The 16696-nt window shown below is 33.4% G+C and overlaps 1 protein-coding gene across 3 annotated transcripts in view; it reads right to left on the reverse strand.

The window, feature by feature from the left end:
* Positions 1–16407, reverse strand: part of LOC110455479 — a 39288-nt gene extending 22881 nt beyond the window's left edge. Inside the window, exons 1-4 of one of the 3 annotated variants that reach the window (XM_021505639.1) lie at positions 16169–16407; positions 5545–5743; positions 3917–3984; positions 1032–1157 (exon numbers count right to left, since the gene is read on the reverse strand). In XM_021505639.1, the coding sequence (XP_021361314.1) occupies positions 1032–1157; positions 3917–3984; positions 5545–5718 (368 nt within the window). In that variant the 5' untranslated portion in view covers positions 5719–5743; positions 16169–16407. Of the gene's footprint in view, positions 1–1031; positions 1158–3916; positions 3985–5544; positions 5744–10919; positions 10991–12575; positions 12706–16168 lie in introns of those variants that run through there. The other 2 variants (XM_021505640.1, XM_021505641.1) reach the window with 2 other exon arrangements.
* Positions 16408–16696: the final 289 nt, after the last annotated feature.

Genomic DNA, 16696 nt, shown 5'->3' on the forward strand with positions numbered 1-16696 from the left:
GTAAGCGTGTTGATATAGCTATAATTATAATGTGTAATCGTATATAATTCCCAAGCGTGTTGATATAGCTATAAGTATAATGTGTAATACATGTTTATACTCAAAACGATTGTTCAGCGTGTTGATATAACATCATACCTGTCATGTGTATTCCATTTTATCATACTGTCTAATCTTTTATAGCCCATTAGAGTCGAAAGGTTGTCTTGGACATAGCAGTTCGTCTTCTACGGCAGCCATATTTGTTTATCTTTTTGGTAACACTCGGGAGTCATCCACATAATATTAACTCGGATCTTTCGGACTTTATTAACTTAGTATATTAGATTCGAAGGTTTGATCATGGAAACTGATGTTATAGTTATTGACCATCAACTTTCTTCTAACTACACTTGTTTCAGTTAATAAATGATCATNAATATGAGCGTGTTGATATAGCTATAATTATTATGTGTAATCCTATATAATACACAAGCGTGTTGATATAGCTATAAGTATAATGTGTAATCCTATATAATACACAAGCTTGTTGATATAGCTATAACTATAATGTGTTATCTTATGTAATATATAAGCGTGTTGATATAGCTATAATTATAATGTGTAATCCTATTTAATACACAAGCATGTTTATATAGCTATAACTATAATGTGTAATCGTATATAATACACAAGCGTNTACGTGTAATTACGTAGAGTCTGTATATCAGAATACATTGAAGTGCATTTATGTCTAGTCTGTATATAAGTATACATGTACGTGTAATTACGTAGAGTCTGTATATCAGAATACATTCAAGTGCATTTATGTATAGTCTGTAAATAAGTATACATGTACGTGTAATTACGTACAGTCTGTATATCAGAATACATTCAAGTGTAATTATGTATAGTTTGTTAACCAATCAATATTCAAAAGCATGTTGCAGCACAAACATTATAATGAAGCACTGATTTTTGATAATGCAATATTTTTTTTATTTCTGCACCAATGCTTTTGACTTTTAGGGTTGTGTACATGTAATACTTACGTTATCATATAAGCGACACAGGATTTAGGATTGTCTTCCCTGACCACATCACATGTGTACCAACCATACTTCACTCCTCCGTAGACTTTCTTCACCGGACAAAACACTTGAAGCGTGTTGACGTAGCTATAATTATAATTTGTAATGCAATTGATATACGTGTACTGGCATAGCTGTGATTATAGTGTGCTATCTGTCCTGTATCATGCGTTTGTGTGTTACCATAGCTATATTTATAATGTGTAATGCAACTTTATATATGTGCACTGCCAAAGCTATAATTATAATGTACAATCCTATATAATACGTGTGTATTGACATAGCTATTTTAATGATGTGTAATCCAATATAATATATGTCCTTTGATAAAGCTATAACTATAATGTGTAATCCAATATAATATATATCCTTTGATTTGGCTATTTTTATGATGTGTTATCCTATATAATATATGTCCTTTGATATTACTATAAGTATAATGTGTAATCCAATATAATGTTTGTCCTTTGATATAACTTAACTTATAATGTGTAATCCTATATATTAACAAGCGTGTTGATATAGCTATAATAAGAATGTGTAATTCCATGAAATATATAAGCGTGCTGATATAGCTATAATTATAATGTGTAATCCCATGTAATATTTNTTTTCATTTATTCAGGGCCATACTATGACCATGATTATTTTTTGCGACGAGAAATCATGGCCATGGTNACCATGTAATATATAAGCGTGTTGATATATCTATAATTATAATGTGTAATCCTATATAATACACAAGCGTGTTGATATATCTATAATTATAATGTGTAATCCTATATAATACACAAGCTTGTTGATATAGCTATAACTATAATGTGTAATCGTATATAATACCCAAGCGTGTTGATATTGCTATAATCATAATGTGTAATCGTATATAATACACAAGCGTGTTGAGATAGCTATAATTATAATGTGTAATCGTATATAATACACAAACTTGTTGATATAGCTATAACTATAATGTGTAATCGTATATAATACACAAGCGTGTTGATATAGCTATAATTATAAAATGTAATCCTATATAATACACAAGCGTGTTGATATAGCTATACTTATAATGTGTAATCCTATATCATAAACAAGCTTGTTGATATAGCTATAACTATAATGTGTAATCGTATATAATACCTAAGCGTGTTGATATAGCTATAATCATAATGTGTAATCCAATGTAATATACAAGCGTGTTGATATAGCTATAATTATAATGTGTTATCCTATACAATACACAAGCGTGTTGATATAGCTATAATTATAATGTGTAATCCTATATTATCTATGTCCTTTGATATAGCTATGATCATGATGTGAACTATTATGTTATATAAGGGGTTTTATTGTGTGTTATCCTAAATGATTAATCTCAGCGTGTTGACATAGCTGTAAATATAATATATAATCTTATGTTAAATAATATGATACAGCATTGTGACAATACAGTGTAGCTTCATACATGGTATAGCAATATGAAAATCAAGACAGTGATCAAGATACATTATGTATAAAGGAGCTCTAAGACCTGTGAATGCCTATTGATATAAAAAGGTTGATTTATTACTAAATTGTTTATTTTCACCGGACCTGTGGGTCAAGTAACAAACAAGTTTTTGAACGTCGTATATGTCAATAGTAATTTCCTTTTTTTTTTACAACTGTCTATTACAAACTGATTTCTAGGTTCATCTATATGTGAAATGTTTAACAAATTCCTATGATTGTTGGGGTTTTATTTGCACACTTAACAAATGCGAAAATACGAAGAAATAGAACAATAAGAAACTGACATATGTCAGCCTTGATCTCACAATAAGCAAAATCGATTACACCCTACACCTGTAGCCGACACTTTTTTATGTGACTATCATCTTTATACATTTGTAATTATGGCTTTCCACACCGGCTTTCATTAACAAAAAAATGATAGCATGTTTATCGTGGAATTCAACGTCTAGCATGAATGTGTAATGATCTTCTTGGGTTACTCCACACTCGCATACATATTGTCGATGAATAAATGAAACATAAGTAAATGAATAAATAGCAAAAATGTAAAATAACGGCGCCAATTTCTAAAGCAATCCCAAATCACCTCCCATATGTTCAGCTGTGATTTTGCCAAACAAGTACATTATGTACATACATGTCAGAACCTGTGCATGTAGTAGTGACGCCGTTGTACTAATGTATTCCGTAATGACATACATGTATAATGGCTTTGAATAAAAATTGTTCTCGATTACAAAATAAATCGAATGATATTGTATTTGAATGTGTATACATTTACATGCTAATGTGCTCAATATAATTTGATGTTAAACCTGCCATTGCATGTGGTTCTTTACAAATGTAGAAAATATCAAAACGTTGATAAATCATTGACGTTTGTAATGATAAGTTGATGATAATGTATAATGTTATATATAATACCAAGCAATACAACACATACATGTATAAACAAACAATGACAAATAAAGGTAAACACAAAAAGAGAAATACAATACGGCGAGACGAAATGTATCTAGCTAGAAATGTCAACACAAAAATGCGAATTTGATGTAGCTACTGAGGAAAGGAAAATGCAGTTTTGAAATTTAGTTTTACATGTATCTTGCAGTTAAATAATGATGTGAACATTATAGTTTTAATGAAGGTTAAATGTCAATATATATAACGGACAAACAAGATTCCACGGTGTCTTTAATTTTAAGTTTTAGAAAACAAATGAGATGTGTACAATTTTCAAACATTTTGTTATCCAAAAATATGCTGCAATACTCAACGCAAAAGTCTTGAAAAAGCAGTTTGCAAACGCAATATAACAAACTTGAACTTACTTGAAATATAGGTTTGATATTTCGTTAAGGTTCATTGTCTGGAGGGCAGTTGTTTCTGGAATTGGATTCTATACAAAAAGAAAGGGTTTGTTAGCGTTGAAATTCTGATAAATTATATGCAAATTACAAATGTAAAACTAAGGCTTAAAGTAAAAGACTAATAACATATGTCGACAAAACTGTGTAAAATGTATTACTAAGGCTTAAAGTAAAAGACTAATAACATATGTCGACAAAACTGTGTATATGTATTACTACATGTAAGGCTTCAAGTAAAAGACTAATAACATATGTCGACAAAACTGTGTAAAACTACTAGCGTTAATGAAACCCGGTAACACGCTCTGTTGGTTGCCGTAGTTATCTTGACAGGCGAGTTACCTTACCGCGACCTAAAATAGCTGGAAAGCAATATATATCATTTATTTTCGCCCGGTCAACTAATACATTTTAAAGCTGATATGAATTGTCACCTGATCTTGTCATATCGCCTGGCCCAGCCGGTAACGCCCTGCATTCAGCTCAGTATATATTGATGAATCACGTTACCGATTAGGCAGGTGAATATCCGTGTGGCTTTTATTTTCAAAGTCCTCCAGTAAAATCTCAATATACGTAAACAAATTTTGTTTATCCGTATGTACTCGACAGTACTGTGAAACCAACCTTGAATACTTTAAACGATTTTAACACATGCGTTCTTTACAAATGGTCAAAGTTATTCATTTGCACAAACTAAATTACCCTTCAAATATATTTGCTACTGACCAAATAGCATGACCATAGGCCTCATTTTTTAATACATGTGAGACATGTGCTTTTAGATAATGTCAATGTGAGTATTATTGGCATTATTTTAGCACTTGATAACAACTAGTGAAGTCCAGACATCACGACTCTAAGCCCATTTATTTTCAAGAAGAAATCGTTTCAAGGTTTTAGGAATGCGATCATTAAAATAATCAGGACAATGGTTTCTTATAAAGAAGATATAGAACAAAACGACTGTCAAACGACAAACTACAGACGCTGCACGATACGAAGATATCACAGGCTTTTTGAGCTTTAGTGTCAAAATGGTTCTTTACGTTTTCACAACAGTTAAGTATGTGTGGTAAGTTCAGATGTCCATAGAGCCATATTTTCATATGTTAAATGTTGCAAAACCATTAATCATGGTTGTATATTACGTGAGTCTTATTAAAACAAGTGGGCACCTCCCTCTTCTTAAAAAAAAAGTAGTTTAAATACATTTTGATTTCTAATTTGTTGGCATCACCGATGATTTTGAGAATCAATGGACAGCTGTAAGATGCGGTGAAACTCAATTCTGGCCCTCAGCGTAGCCGACGACCTAACGACGTTGTGAATATTGTAAATGCATGTTTCTTTGTTATGTGTTGCACAGCTATTGTATAACTTTGTGCGATTGTAACAAGGTGCTGATCGGTTCGAAATGGTATGCCGAATATAAATAAAGGATGCTAATTGTTTCTGAAAAATAGGTAGTAATGATTGCACCCTGTCGGGATCATGCAAACAACAAATACTGAAAGTGTTCTCGCCTGCACTCTACCAACGTTTTAAACTACCATTTAATTTCTATCATCATAGATTTTGCTACTTACGTTTTCTGGCCAGGTTTGGAAAGTTTTCTTTTGAGGCACGAAATGAAGCGTTCCCTTAACAGAATCTGCAATTTTGTGAAAGTCTGGGCTTGGACTGTGACGTAATATCAATAGGAAGCTTATCACAATGACGGCCACAAGGATAACAGTCTTCTTATGAGCGATGGAAGGCATGGTCAGCAGCTTTTGGAATCACAATCTGTGGAAAATATATATTGTCATTATCATAGCGATACCCAGGAACCATATCCGAGGGTTAGGATAGAAATACGTATCATAACAAGAGCAGTAAACAAAACAAAACAAAACAAAAACAGTATACCGATTTGTTAACAAAATCATCATTCAAACACAAAAATCGATAAAACTAGGGCAAAATATTGAGAAAGGAAAACTTTACATGGAAACCCTTGAAGTAGCACAAGGGTAATAGGGTTAAGTGTTCGGGAAGGATACATATCTTCTTCCTCATCGACGGCAACCGCCATATCAGCCCTGGTCAAATACAGGTAATGTCATGTCCTCATAATGAGAACCCGGGTAGTGACAACAAAACCACAAGGCAAACTAATGAGCGTAATCAAAAGCATCGACATTCATATCACATAAAGATATAGCACGTTTTCCTTTGATCATGATGGCGATTAACCCTTATTTTAAGGTTTGGGTTTAGTTGGTTTGTGCTTTACGTCCTTTTAATGGCTATGACCATTTAAGGTCGTGTCAGGTTTTTGTGCGGGAGGAAAGCCGGAGTTCCCGAAGAAAAACCACCAACTTACGGCCAGTACCTCGTAGGTCTCGAACCCTCGACCCAGTGGTGGAGGGCTAGTGGTAGCAGAATGTTAGACGCCTCAACCACTTGGCCACCGCGGCCCCTTGTTTTGAGGAAGTAAGATATGGGGGGGTGGGGGGGATTATTTCCTAACAACGAATTATTATTTCGTTATATCCTTAAAATCATTTCGTTTTGTTTGAAATATTATTTCGTTTTTTTGGAAATTATTTATTTATTTTTAATATTTTTTCAAAATTTATATTCGTTTTTTTCCCAAATATTATTTCGTTTAATCGAATTATTATTTTTTCTTTTTATCTAATACATATTTTATTATAACGAACCAATATTAAACCGATTTTTGAAATATCTAAACCATCTTAGGATCTTTCCATTAAAGAAATCTGAGAAGAATATTCTTTTGGGCTCCAATTCAACCTGAAATTCGTAATTAATTAATATCTTTAGACCCTTCTATCCATGAAAGAAGTATTTGATTCCAGCACATTTTGGTCTGAGGAAGAAGATGATTAAAATTGACTATCGCTATAGGTCTACTAAGACTTCGTCGATGACCTAAAAACGAAATATTATCATCCGTTACGACGAAAAATATTTCAATCAAATGGATAAATATAAGTGTGTAATATGTCAGTTAAGGTGCACGGTAATGTACACAATTATAATCAAATCATATTGATTTAAATCAAGCTGTAATATAATATCGTTTGATAAGTTAATGTCAAGGTCATTATTTTAAAAGAAGTCGTTCAAGTATGATTAATACTAATCACACTGAATACCTTTGCTTAAAAGCCTCCATTTAATCATTCCAGATTTAAAGTAAAGATACGGTTACAATTGAATATCTGGTCATGATCATTAAGGGGACAATTTGCATAATTTTATTCGCAAAATTAGCAATATTAAGATACATTTAACTATTGTTGTACTTTGTATGTAGTGATGGTAAATTATTACAATGACAAATACACGTAAAAACTAGTAATTATACAAGGCATGACAGATACCATTTACTAATGTATACTGTATAACATGAAATGTACGTTGTGTATAAATATTCGTGGTTTACGTATATGCTATATGGAACCACGAAAAAAACACAGCGAGTTTAATTAGTATACTTGAATAGTGTTTGTTTATACGGGATATCAGCGGATGTTTGTACCACGAAACGATCTAAATATCTTCATACCAAAAACAAATTACCAACGAACATTTCATGTTGTACAGTACATAGTTACATATCACATGGAGAATGGCATTGATGAGACCATATATATCACGTCACGCATTGTTGTATTTCAAACGTAGATGAGCTCCAGTTGTTCAAACTGTCTGACCTGAATCTATTGCAGAGGAGTATTTACAAATCCAATGTATTTATTATAACTCCATTTTCGCACACATGCACGCACTTAGACACAGGAAACATCTCCAACACGGCGGTTCACGGACTTTTATCACTATAGCCTAGGTATCTGAAAATTGTCTGGTGCCTGTCATGATGTTTATCATGTTAACACTTTTCTACGATATTAATTACTTTTTTTAAGGCTCTAACCTTCTTCAAATACTAACAACATATACTTCAACATTAATATTGATAGAAAAATATACTGTCATCGAAAAAAAAAATGACTTCAAATATAAATATCAAAGTGAAATAACTGTCAAGCTAAAAAATAAAAGAGGAATAGTATGATATAACAGAAAAAAACACTTTTGAAGCAAGCACATATATCAAAATCAACATAAAAAGAGAATACATTGTAACATTTATGCAACAGAAACTTTACTTTTGAAGAAACCATATATATTGTCATAGCAATAAGCAGGAAATAACATTAAATAAACATAAACAGTAATTGAAAAAAATGTTAGCTTCCGAAAACGTCTGTTTCCTTTGTGAAGCAAAGAGTGCAAATGACCGGNCTATATAAGTGTGTTGATATAGCTATAATTATAATGTGTAACCGTATATAATACACAAGCCTGTTGATATAGCTATAATTATAATGTATCATCCCAGGTAATATATAAGTGTGTTGATATAGCTATAATTATAATGTGTAAATCCATGTGATATATAAGCGTGTTGATATAGCTATAATTATAATGTGTTATCCCATGTAATATATAAGCGTGTTGATATAGCTATAATCATCATGTGTAATCCCATGTAATATTTAAGGGTGTTGATATAGCTATAATTATAATGTGTAATCCCATGTAATATATAAGTGTGTTGATATAGCTATAATTATAATTTGTAATCCTATATAATACACAAGCGTATTGATATAGCTATACTTATAATGTGTAATCCTATATAATACACAATCGTGTTGATATAGCTATAATTATAATGTGTTATCCGATATAATACACAAACGTGTTGATATAGCTATAATTATAATGTGTAATCCTATATAATACACATGGGTGTTGATATAGCTATAATTATAATGTGTTATCCTATATAATACAAAAGCGTGTTGATATAGCTATAATTATAATGTGTAATCCCATGTAATATATAATTGTGTTGATATAGCTAATATTATAATGTGTAANTAAACAGTAATTGAAAAAAATGTTAGCTTCCGAAAACGTCTGTTTCCTTTGTGAAGCAAAGAGTGCAAATGACCGGTGTCGCGATAAGGGAAGATCGGTTGATCAAGTTACGGAGTGACACAAAATCCAGAAGGCTTGAATGATATATGGTACATTGTCTTTAATATATTCGACCGGTACATTATGTACTTAATCTAATTATTCAACGCACGTTACATATGATTAGGATGATTGTAAAACTATCAATAATGGGGTTGGTATGTCAGGTACAATACTTGTACATATACGAAGTGAATCGAATGGTGTCGATTGACAGTTGAGAACACACAAATGGGCCGTTTTCGTTTAAACGAAAAACAACCCGTATTGAAAAATTATGATGCATAGGTACATACATGTAAGCGGTGACTAAGAGAAATGAGAAAATAAAAAAATCAAAGGAGTGCCCATGAGCGCTGCCTCTCAAAACATGCAGACGGTGTATGTTCTAGCAAGTATGTTGTCTTTTCAAGCTCAGTTTACACACCTGACAAAGGATGAAACACCTGTTGTTAAGTAATCCTTCGGTCGATGACTGCGATAGGCCGCCTCGCCGTTTAAACACGTTTTATAGTGTATATAGGATATCTGTTGTTTGCTTTGTTATTATTAAATAGACGAGATACAATACATGCAAAACTACATATGTACCATTCAAATCATTTTAGAACAGATCAGGCATAATAATTATGCAATCTTGATCGATCATACTACCGGCGGCTGTTATTGAGTCGAATGTATGAGAAACCAGTGTACAAGGGTCAGGAGAACGAGTAAGACAAGAACATACGAATTGTCAATACTTACAAGGTTATAGTTCAACCTTTAAATCCAAGGTTACATACTATTGCATTTTTGGGATTTATCTGGTGTATGTCCTTTGTCGGGTGTATAAATCTGAGTTTGAAAAAAACCGCCAACTGTTTTATGTTAAACATACACTTATCTGGTCGGGAAAATCACAGCTAACTATAAACCTCATTCATTGTTGACACATTAAACTATGGAAGTTAATACATATATAAAAGTTATTATACAGCAACTACGATCATCCATTATTATAATGTTGTTTGTGTTTTATTGTTTTTTATGCTATACATGATATTGATTAGAAGAAATTTTCTTCAATTATTAAAATTTTAGATATTTCAAACCAAACCCACCTGTTTTTTTTGTGTGTATTCCATAAAGCTACACTGCTGATGCAGTGTAGGTAACACTGTATAAAAGCAAGTGAGGAGGAACAACTTTTTTTCGATCAATGATAATATTTACTGATAGACAATACTTTATAACATTTCTTTTGGTTTTACTCGGTGAACTGTTACTTAAGTTAAATTCAACCTGCACATATACTCTATTCTACATATACCCGAATTATTACGACATATACATAATCAATACAGCCTGTTAATAAGAAATGTAATCTAGTTTAAGATTGTATCATTGTAAAAAGTACGTTGACATGGAGTCGTTGAGGTGATATGTGGATATTAAAGACACATTTTCATTTACGTACTAGGATTAAACAACCATTAAAACAATATTTTTAACATTTTGTTGTACTACAATTGTTTTACTATATGAATCTGATATTTAGTCATTACAACAAGAGAAAATGTCCTTTATAGAAATATAAAGCAATTCACTATGTAAATGTTAAAAAAAAAAATCAAAAAAATCTTCTCTCTGGAAAAACGACAATAATTAAAGAGATAATATATTATCAAATTACATGTATGCCGGGTCTTTTCCCGTGTTTAGGGACATGTTATAAATACGTTGACGTTATACATTTACGAAGCCAATGCAGTTCCACCTACACTTTACACTGAGAAATGAAGCTATTAGTTTTAATATATGCTACGATCTATCACTATTCCTAAGTTCATTTGGTATATAGCAAATTATAATATACCTTATTAATTTGTTATAAAATTAATTCGTTGTATTATCTTCATACCTCTTTTATCATGACTTGCTCTCCTGTGCATTGGTTTTGTGTTTGTCTGAAAATTAAAACACCCATGCAGACTAATACCTTCGGTAGGTTCCGTGTCTTTGCCATGGTAATGACAGCGTCAACTATGCTAGAGATAAAGGAAGCATGTGCTGACCTGATCCCTCCTTGTTGAAGAAAATAATGTGCGCTTCGTTTCGATAAAACTATACCGAAATGAAACATGCATTATCCTTCAAACTAATAATTCAACTTTAAGTGTCTATTAACAAGATACGGATTGTTAAATTTCACAGATTTACATACCGACCAAGAAGTAAAAACAACCGAATCCACTAAAACAACACACATATGACGATTTAAAGCACTTACAAATATTATTTCTTTCCTAATAATGGACCCAAATACGGACACGGATCTGGAATACGGATAAGAACAAAGAAATATGGATTTTTATATTTAATTTGAAGTCATGCAGCTACCTTGTATCGACGTTTATCAAAGCTAACCTGTAAGTATGAGCTATAGCAATGCATATTATATATGTGAAGAGAACGACTCATGCTTTTGTTTGTTTTCAATCCTAGTAAAATATATAAGGAAAACGGAGCTAATTTTGTTTTGAAAAAAAAAGCAATTAAAAAACTAAGGGACGGAATGGGTTAACAAATTACCCGTCCCTATGACTACCTGCAGTGTAAGAGTGCATTTTGGCGAAATGTTTCCATATTTGACAGATGAATTTACTGATTCGACACACTGTGAATTAGTGAGTTATTTTCAGTGGTTTAGAGCTGAGACACCAGTCATTACACTCTTAACTTGATATTTCTTAAAACCAAACTTTATTATTCATACCAAACTGATGAATTTTATTTCGAATAGGACATGTTTTTACTTTACCTGTCCATGCAGAAAATGTAAAAGGGGTTTGGATGGTCCTCCAAATTCTAGCAGATAAATGAGTATCCACAAAGGGGCGTGAGCGAATCGACAGCCGAAGGGGACACTGTGATAATACTGGGGCCAATAACATCTTTCAGAAAAATAATGAAAGCAGCTGTTGAGTAAAACTAATTGTTTGCCTTCGACAATCCTAAGAATGGCTTCGGCGTTTTTGTAATATGTATTTTAAATGAATAAATGTCAAAACGCGGTCTTCGTTGATAATCAGATACCGGAGACAAGTTAAGAAAAGATAACTGTTACAGGTGTAAATGGATTGTAAAGAACATATGCCCCTTTGGGGACCTCTTACACCAAAGAAAAATTGTTTTGGCAGTAACACGATCATTGAGGAATTTGACCTATAAAAGGTTTTTTCTTTTGCAGAATGTAAGGCTAATGTTTTTTAAAGAGAATTAAATAGAATACCACACTGTATATGTGTTATGCACGTACTTCAATGTGTTCCTTACATTCATGTTAGACAATAAACAAGTCTTGTGCAAAGAGACAGACAATGTAAGAGCAAACTAGAGACATGACGACACTTAGCATTATTTATAAAACATGACCGTCCGTGCGAATTATGACTACACCAAAGCCAAAATGGTTATCGGTACTATGCATCGCTTTGTCCTTTATTGATTACTTCTAACTCATAAAAAGGTGGACTTTACATGAAATATTTATTGATTATAGAGTTGAAAACATTACCTATACAACTGCCTGTCATTTGTTCCTTTGTGGTACCGTCTAAACCGCTACACAACAGATGTACACGGGAGTCTACCATACATTTGTTTTTTCCAGCTCTCACCACCACCATACAACAACCGATACAACAACCGGCATGAATACATATGAAGTTGTTATACATGGTCTCCTCTATGTGATTAGACACAATTAACATTTTGTTCGTCGAAGGTAATGATCATGTAAAATATCTTTGAAAAGATTAGGAATGCATACTTAAACAAATCAAATAACAACACAACAGGTCAGTGAGCCGGAACACAGCCCTGTTATAAAGGCAACGTTTAATATAGCGTTTGCTACGTCAATTGGCTCGTTGATCGAGTTTGTTGTAATGGATATCCAGCTGTATAGTTTGATTCCTTCTACTTTAGAGAGAAGCAATCGACACCAACAAGCTAATACAAATGTACATGTAAAAACTGGGTGAAAGTATCGGTCTACACACTTTATTACCCTCGCAATTGTCCCCGTACTGTTGTATCTCATATTTTGTTTGCTAATTTCTGTCTTTATTTATGTGTGCAACATTTTCTATTTAACGTTGAATTTCTTGTTTATTTTGACATTCTTTATTCGCTTATTTATTCATTTTTTGTCGCTACATGTAATAGGTTTTGTCGACATCCTTTGTTAAAAATTGAACTTAAATTGTTATTCGGTTACCTATATGTGTCGATATGAAAGTGATAATTAAATACGGAGATAGGCTATATGTGGACAAACGAGTTGTTCATCATCATCACCCGTGTCATACTTTCACAGATATATACCAAGGAGGAAAAGTAGTACAATAGAACAAAATAAATCTCGTTGAAGGCGAAAAGCCAAGGACAATGGGGAAACATTAGCGCGTCAGAATGAACACACTACATAACAGATGCAAGTATGGGTCAGATTAGAGACGTTCATTCGAGAGGCTTTCGCTAAGAAAGAACACCTTGTTGCCGTGTTCTTTGATCTTGAGAAGGCCTATGATACTACATGGCAGTATGGCATCATGAAAGATCTTCACGACCTTGGCGCACGTGGAAACCTTCCCAATTTTATATCTAATTACCTATCAGATAGACACTTCAAAGTCCGCGTTGGTTCAACTTTTTCTGAAACGACTAAACAGGAAATGGGAGTCCCACAGGGTGGAATCCTATCAGTCACACTGTTTGGTCTTAAAATCAATGATATAGTCAAATGTCTTGGTCCATCAACAGAAGGGTCGTTATTTGTGGATGACTTCTTGATCTGTTACAGATCTAAGAACATGCACACGATAGAACGACAACTTCAACAGATTTTAAACAAACTACAAAATTGGGCAGACGAAAACGGCTTCAAATTCTCTAAATCCAAAACTGTGTGCATGCATTTCTGTCAAAAACGAAAAGCACACAATGACCCAAATCTAACACTCGATGGCACTAGAATTCCTGTTGTTGAACAGACTAAATTTCTCGGCCTCATTTTTGATTCGAAACTCTCTTTCATACCACATATAAAGTATCTGAAGGATAAGTGTTCCAAGGCGTTAAACATTATACGAGTCCTTTCTCATACTGATTGGGGAGCGGATCGTGAAATGCTTTTGCGCCTATACAGATCACTTATTCGAACAAAACTGGATTATGGTTCTATGGTATACGGGTCAGCGCGCAGTTCGTACCTTCAGATGCTAGATCCAATCCATAACCAAGGGCTACGTCTTGCCCTGGGAGCTTTTCGAACAACACCTGTAAAAAGCCTGTACGTGGAAGCAAATGAACCATCCCTTTATGACAGAAGAATAAAACTTTCATTACAATTTGCAACTCAATTAAAATCAAACCCTAAAAATCCTGCTTTCAACCAAGTATTCAACCCCAAATACCAAAACATATTTACGCAAAACCAAAAACTTCTGCCAACATTTGGTATCCGAATTTTGAATTTCCTGCAAGAACTCAACATAAAATTGACGGACATAGCTGAATTTAACATATCTGATGTTCCTCCGTGGACCATTCAAACCCCCGATTTTAACTTTACATTACATGAGCGAGGGAAATCAAGTGTTATGCCCGAAGAACACAAATCCTCCTTTCGGGAATGCATTTCGAATTACCCTTCTCATACACAACTTTACACCGATGGCTCCAAAGAAGGTGAGAAAGTGGCAGCAGCCTGCTGTACTGCCAATACTTGCACTTCAGTCCGACTACCAGACGGCGCCTCCATCTTTTCTGCTGAAGCATGCGCCATTGGTTTGGCCCTCGACCATATCGATGAACACCGCATTAAAAAGGCAATTATTTGTTCAGACTCTCTATCTGTCCTACAGAGTTTACAGTTACGAGATCCTAAAAACACAATCGTACAAAACCTTGCTCTTCGAATATCTCGTATATTAAAAAAGTCTAAAATAACTTTACTATGGATTCCGAGCCATGTCGGAATAAAAGGCAACGAATTTGCTGACAGGGAAGCAAAAAATGCATTGAATCTCGAACAAACAAATATCAAACTACCATACACAGATTTTAAACCTACTATTCGTACAGCCATTCAAAATGAATGGCAGAAACGCTGGTCTCTGGAGACCAACAACAAACTTTTTAAGATACAACCGAAACTTAAAACATCTATTCCCAGTCGGAAAGATCGTAGAGAGGAAGTTGTCCTCGCTCGGCTCCGCACTGGGCACACATATCCTACTCATTCGTACCTTTTAAAACGAGAAGATATACCTTCATGCCACGCATGTGACACTCCATTTACAGTGGAGCATTTTTTAATAGAATGTTCCGATTTTAAACACATTCGTGATAACTACTTCCGAGTCCCGGATATGAAAACACTTTTCAGTTCCGTGGATTCGAAGGCATTATTTAACTATTTAAAAGATATCGGTCTATTTTATAGACTCTGATGTCTTTTAACCAACCTTATCATTTTTGACGTTATATATATACCGCATATTCCATATCATCTATTCGTTATCTCTTTTATTATTTTAACCCCCTTTTATCATTATTTTTATTATCTACACATACAATGCGAATACTTTTAAAAATGAACCATTTTTATCTGATTTTATCTTCGCGATTCACATGTTTGTTAAAATAAGATAAAAAAATAAATAAATCACCATGGCCCTAAATGACCACAGCCGTCGATGGGCCGTTAAACATAAACAAACAAACAAACAAACAAGTATGGGTCGCGTTAGTTGATGGTAGAAATGCGATCTGTATATCTGTGAACAAGCGACATTATTGGGAACCATAAAATCAATTTTATAAAAGTACATTCCACGTCCACCTCCCAAAAACCGAGTCTTCCGCCATCTTGGCTGGTTTGCTCTTTGTCAGAGTAACATATAACTTAACGAGCACCTCCGATTACGATTATCTACTTAGTATTTGAAGTTGTCAAGCAGAGACTTAACTAGATAGTTAAAAACAGTTGCTAATGTCAGAAGGTAAATTGTATGATAATGAAGTTTTATATTTGACAGTATAATTTCCTGAATAACACACTATACCCTTACTATATATCAAACATGTCTGCAATGTACGTACCTTATTACTTCTTTAAATATGTACCATCCCGTAAACATCCAGAGGTGATCCTGATCACTAAAAGTAGATACAAATTGTACACCATGCAGAGATTCAATGAACAATATTTAAATACCGTTGTAGTATAACATTGGACAATGGACACTGTACGGCCTGAAGTCACAGCTCGTTAAACAACGAGCTACGCGGACCTTTTTGGCATTGTAAAGTAAAAAAATACTGAATAGCTGGCGTTTGCTATATCGATAGTGCGTATTCATACGTAGGAGACACAATCGAGCTCATGTTATTGGTTTATACACTTGTATATCAACTATAAACTCATATAAACCATCACACCCAAAAACCGTAAAATGTACACATCAAAAGTTGCATTTAATTTCAGCTAACTATAATAAATCACCGTCTCATAGAATACGACTAAATACACAAATAATATAGTATTTACTGTTAATATCATTAAATGGAAATGAAATAAATATCAAGCAAACTGAACAGTTAATTTAGATTCTTGCAGGATATACAATT

This window comes from Mizuhopecten yessoensis, unplaced genomic scaffold (assembly GCF_002113885.1).
Source record: "Mizuhopecten yessoensis strain PY_sf001 unplaced genomic scaffold, ASM211388v2 scaffold8231, whole genome shotgun sequence".
Lineage (NCBI taxonomy): Eukaryota > Metazoa > Mollusca > Bivalvia > Pectinida > Pectinidae > Mizuhopecten > Mizuhopecten yessoensis.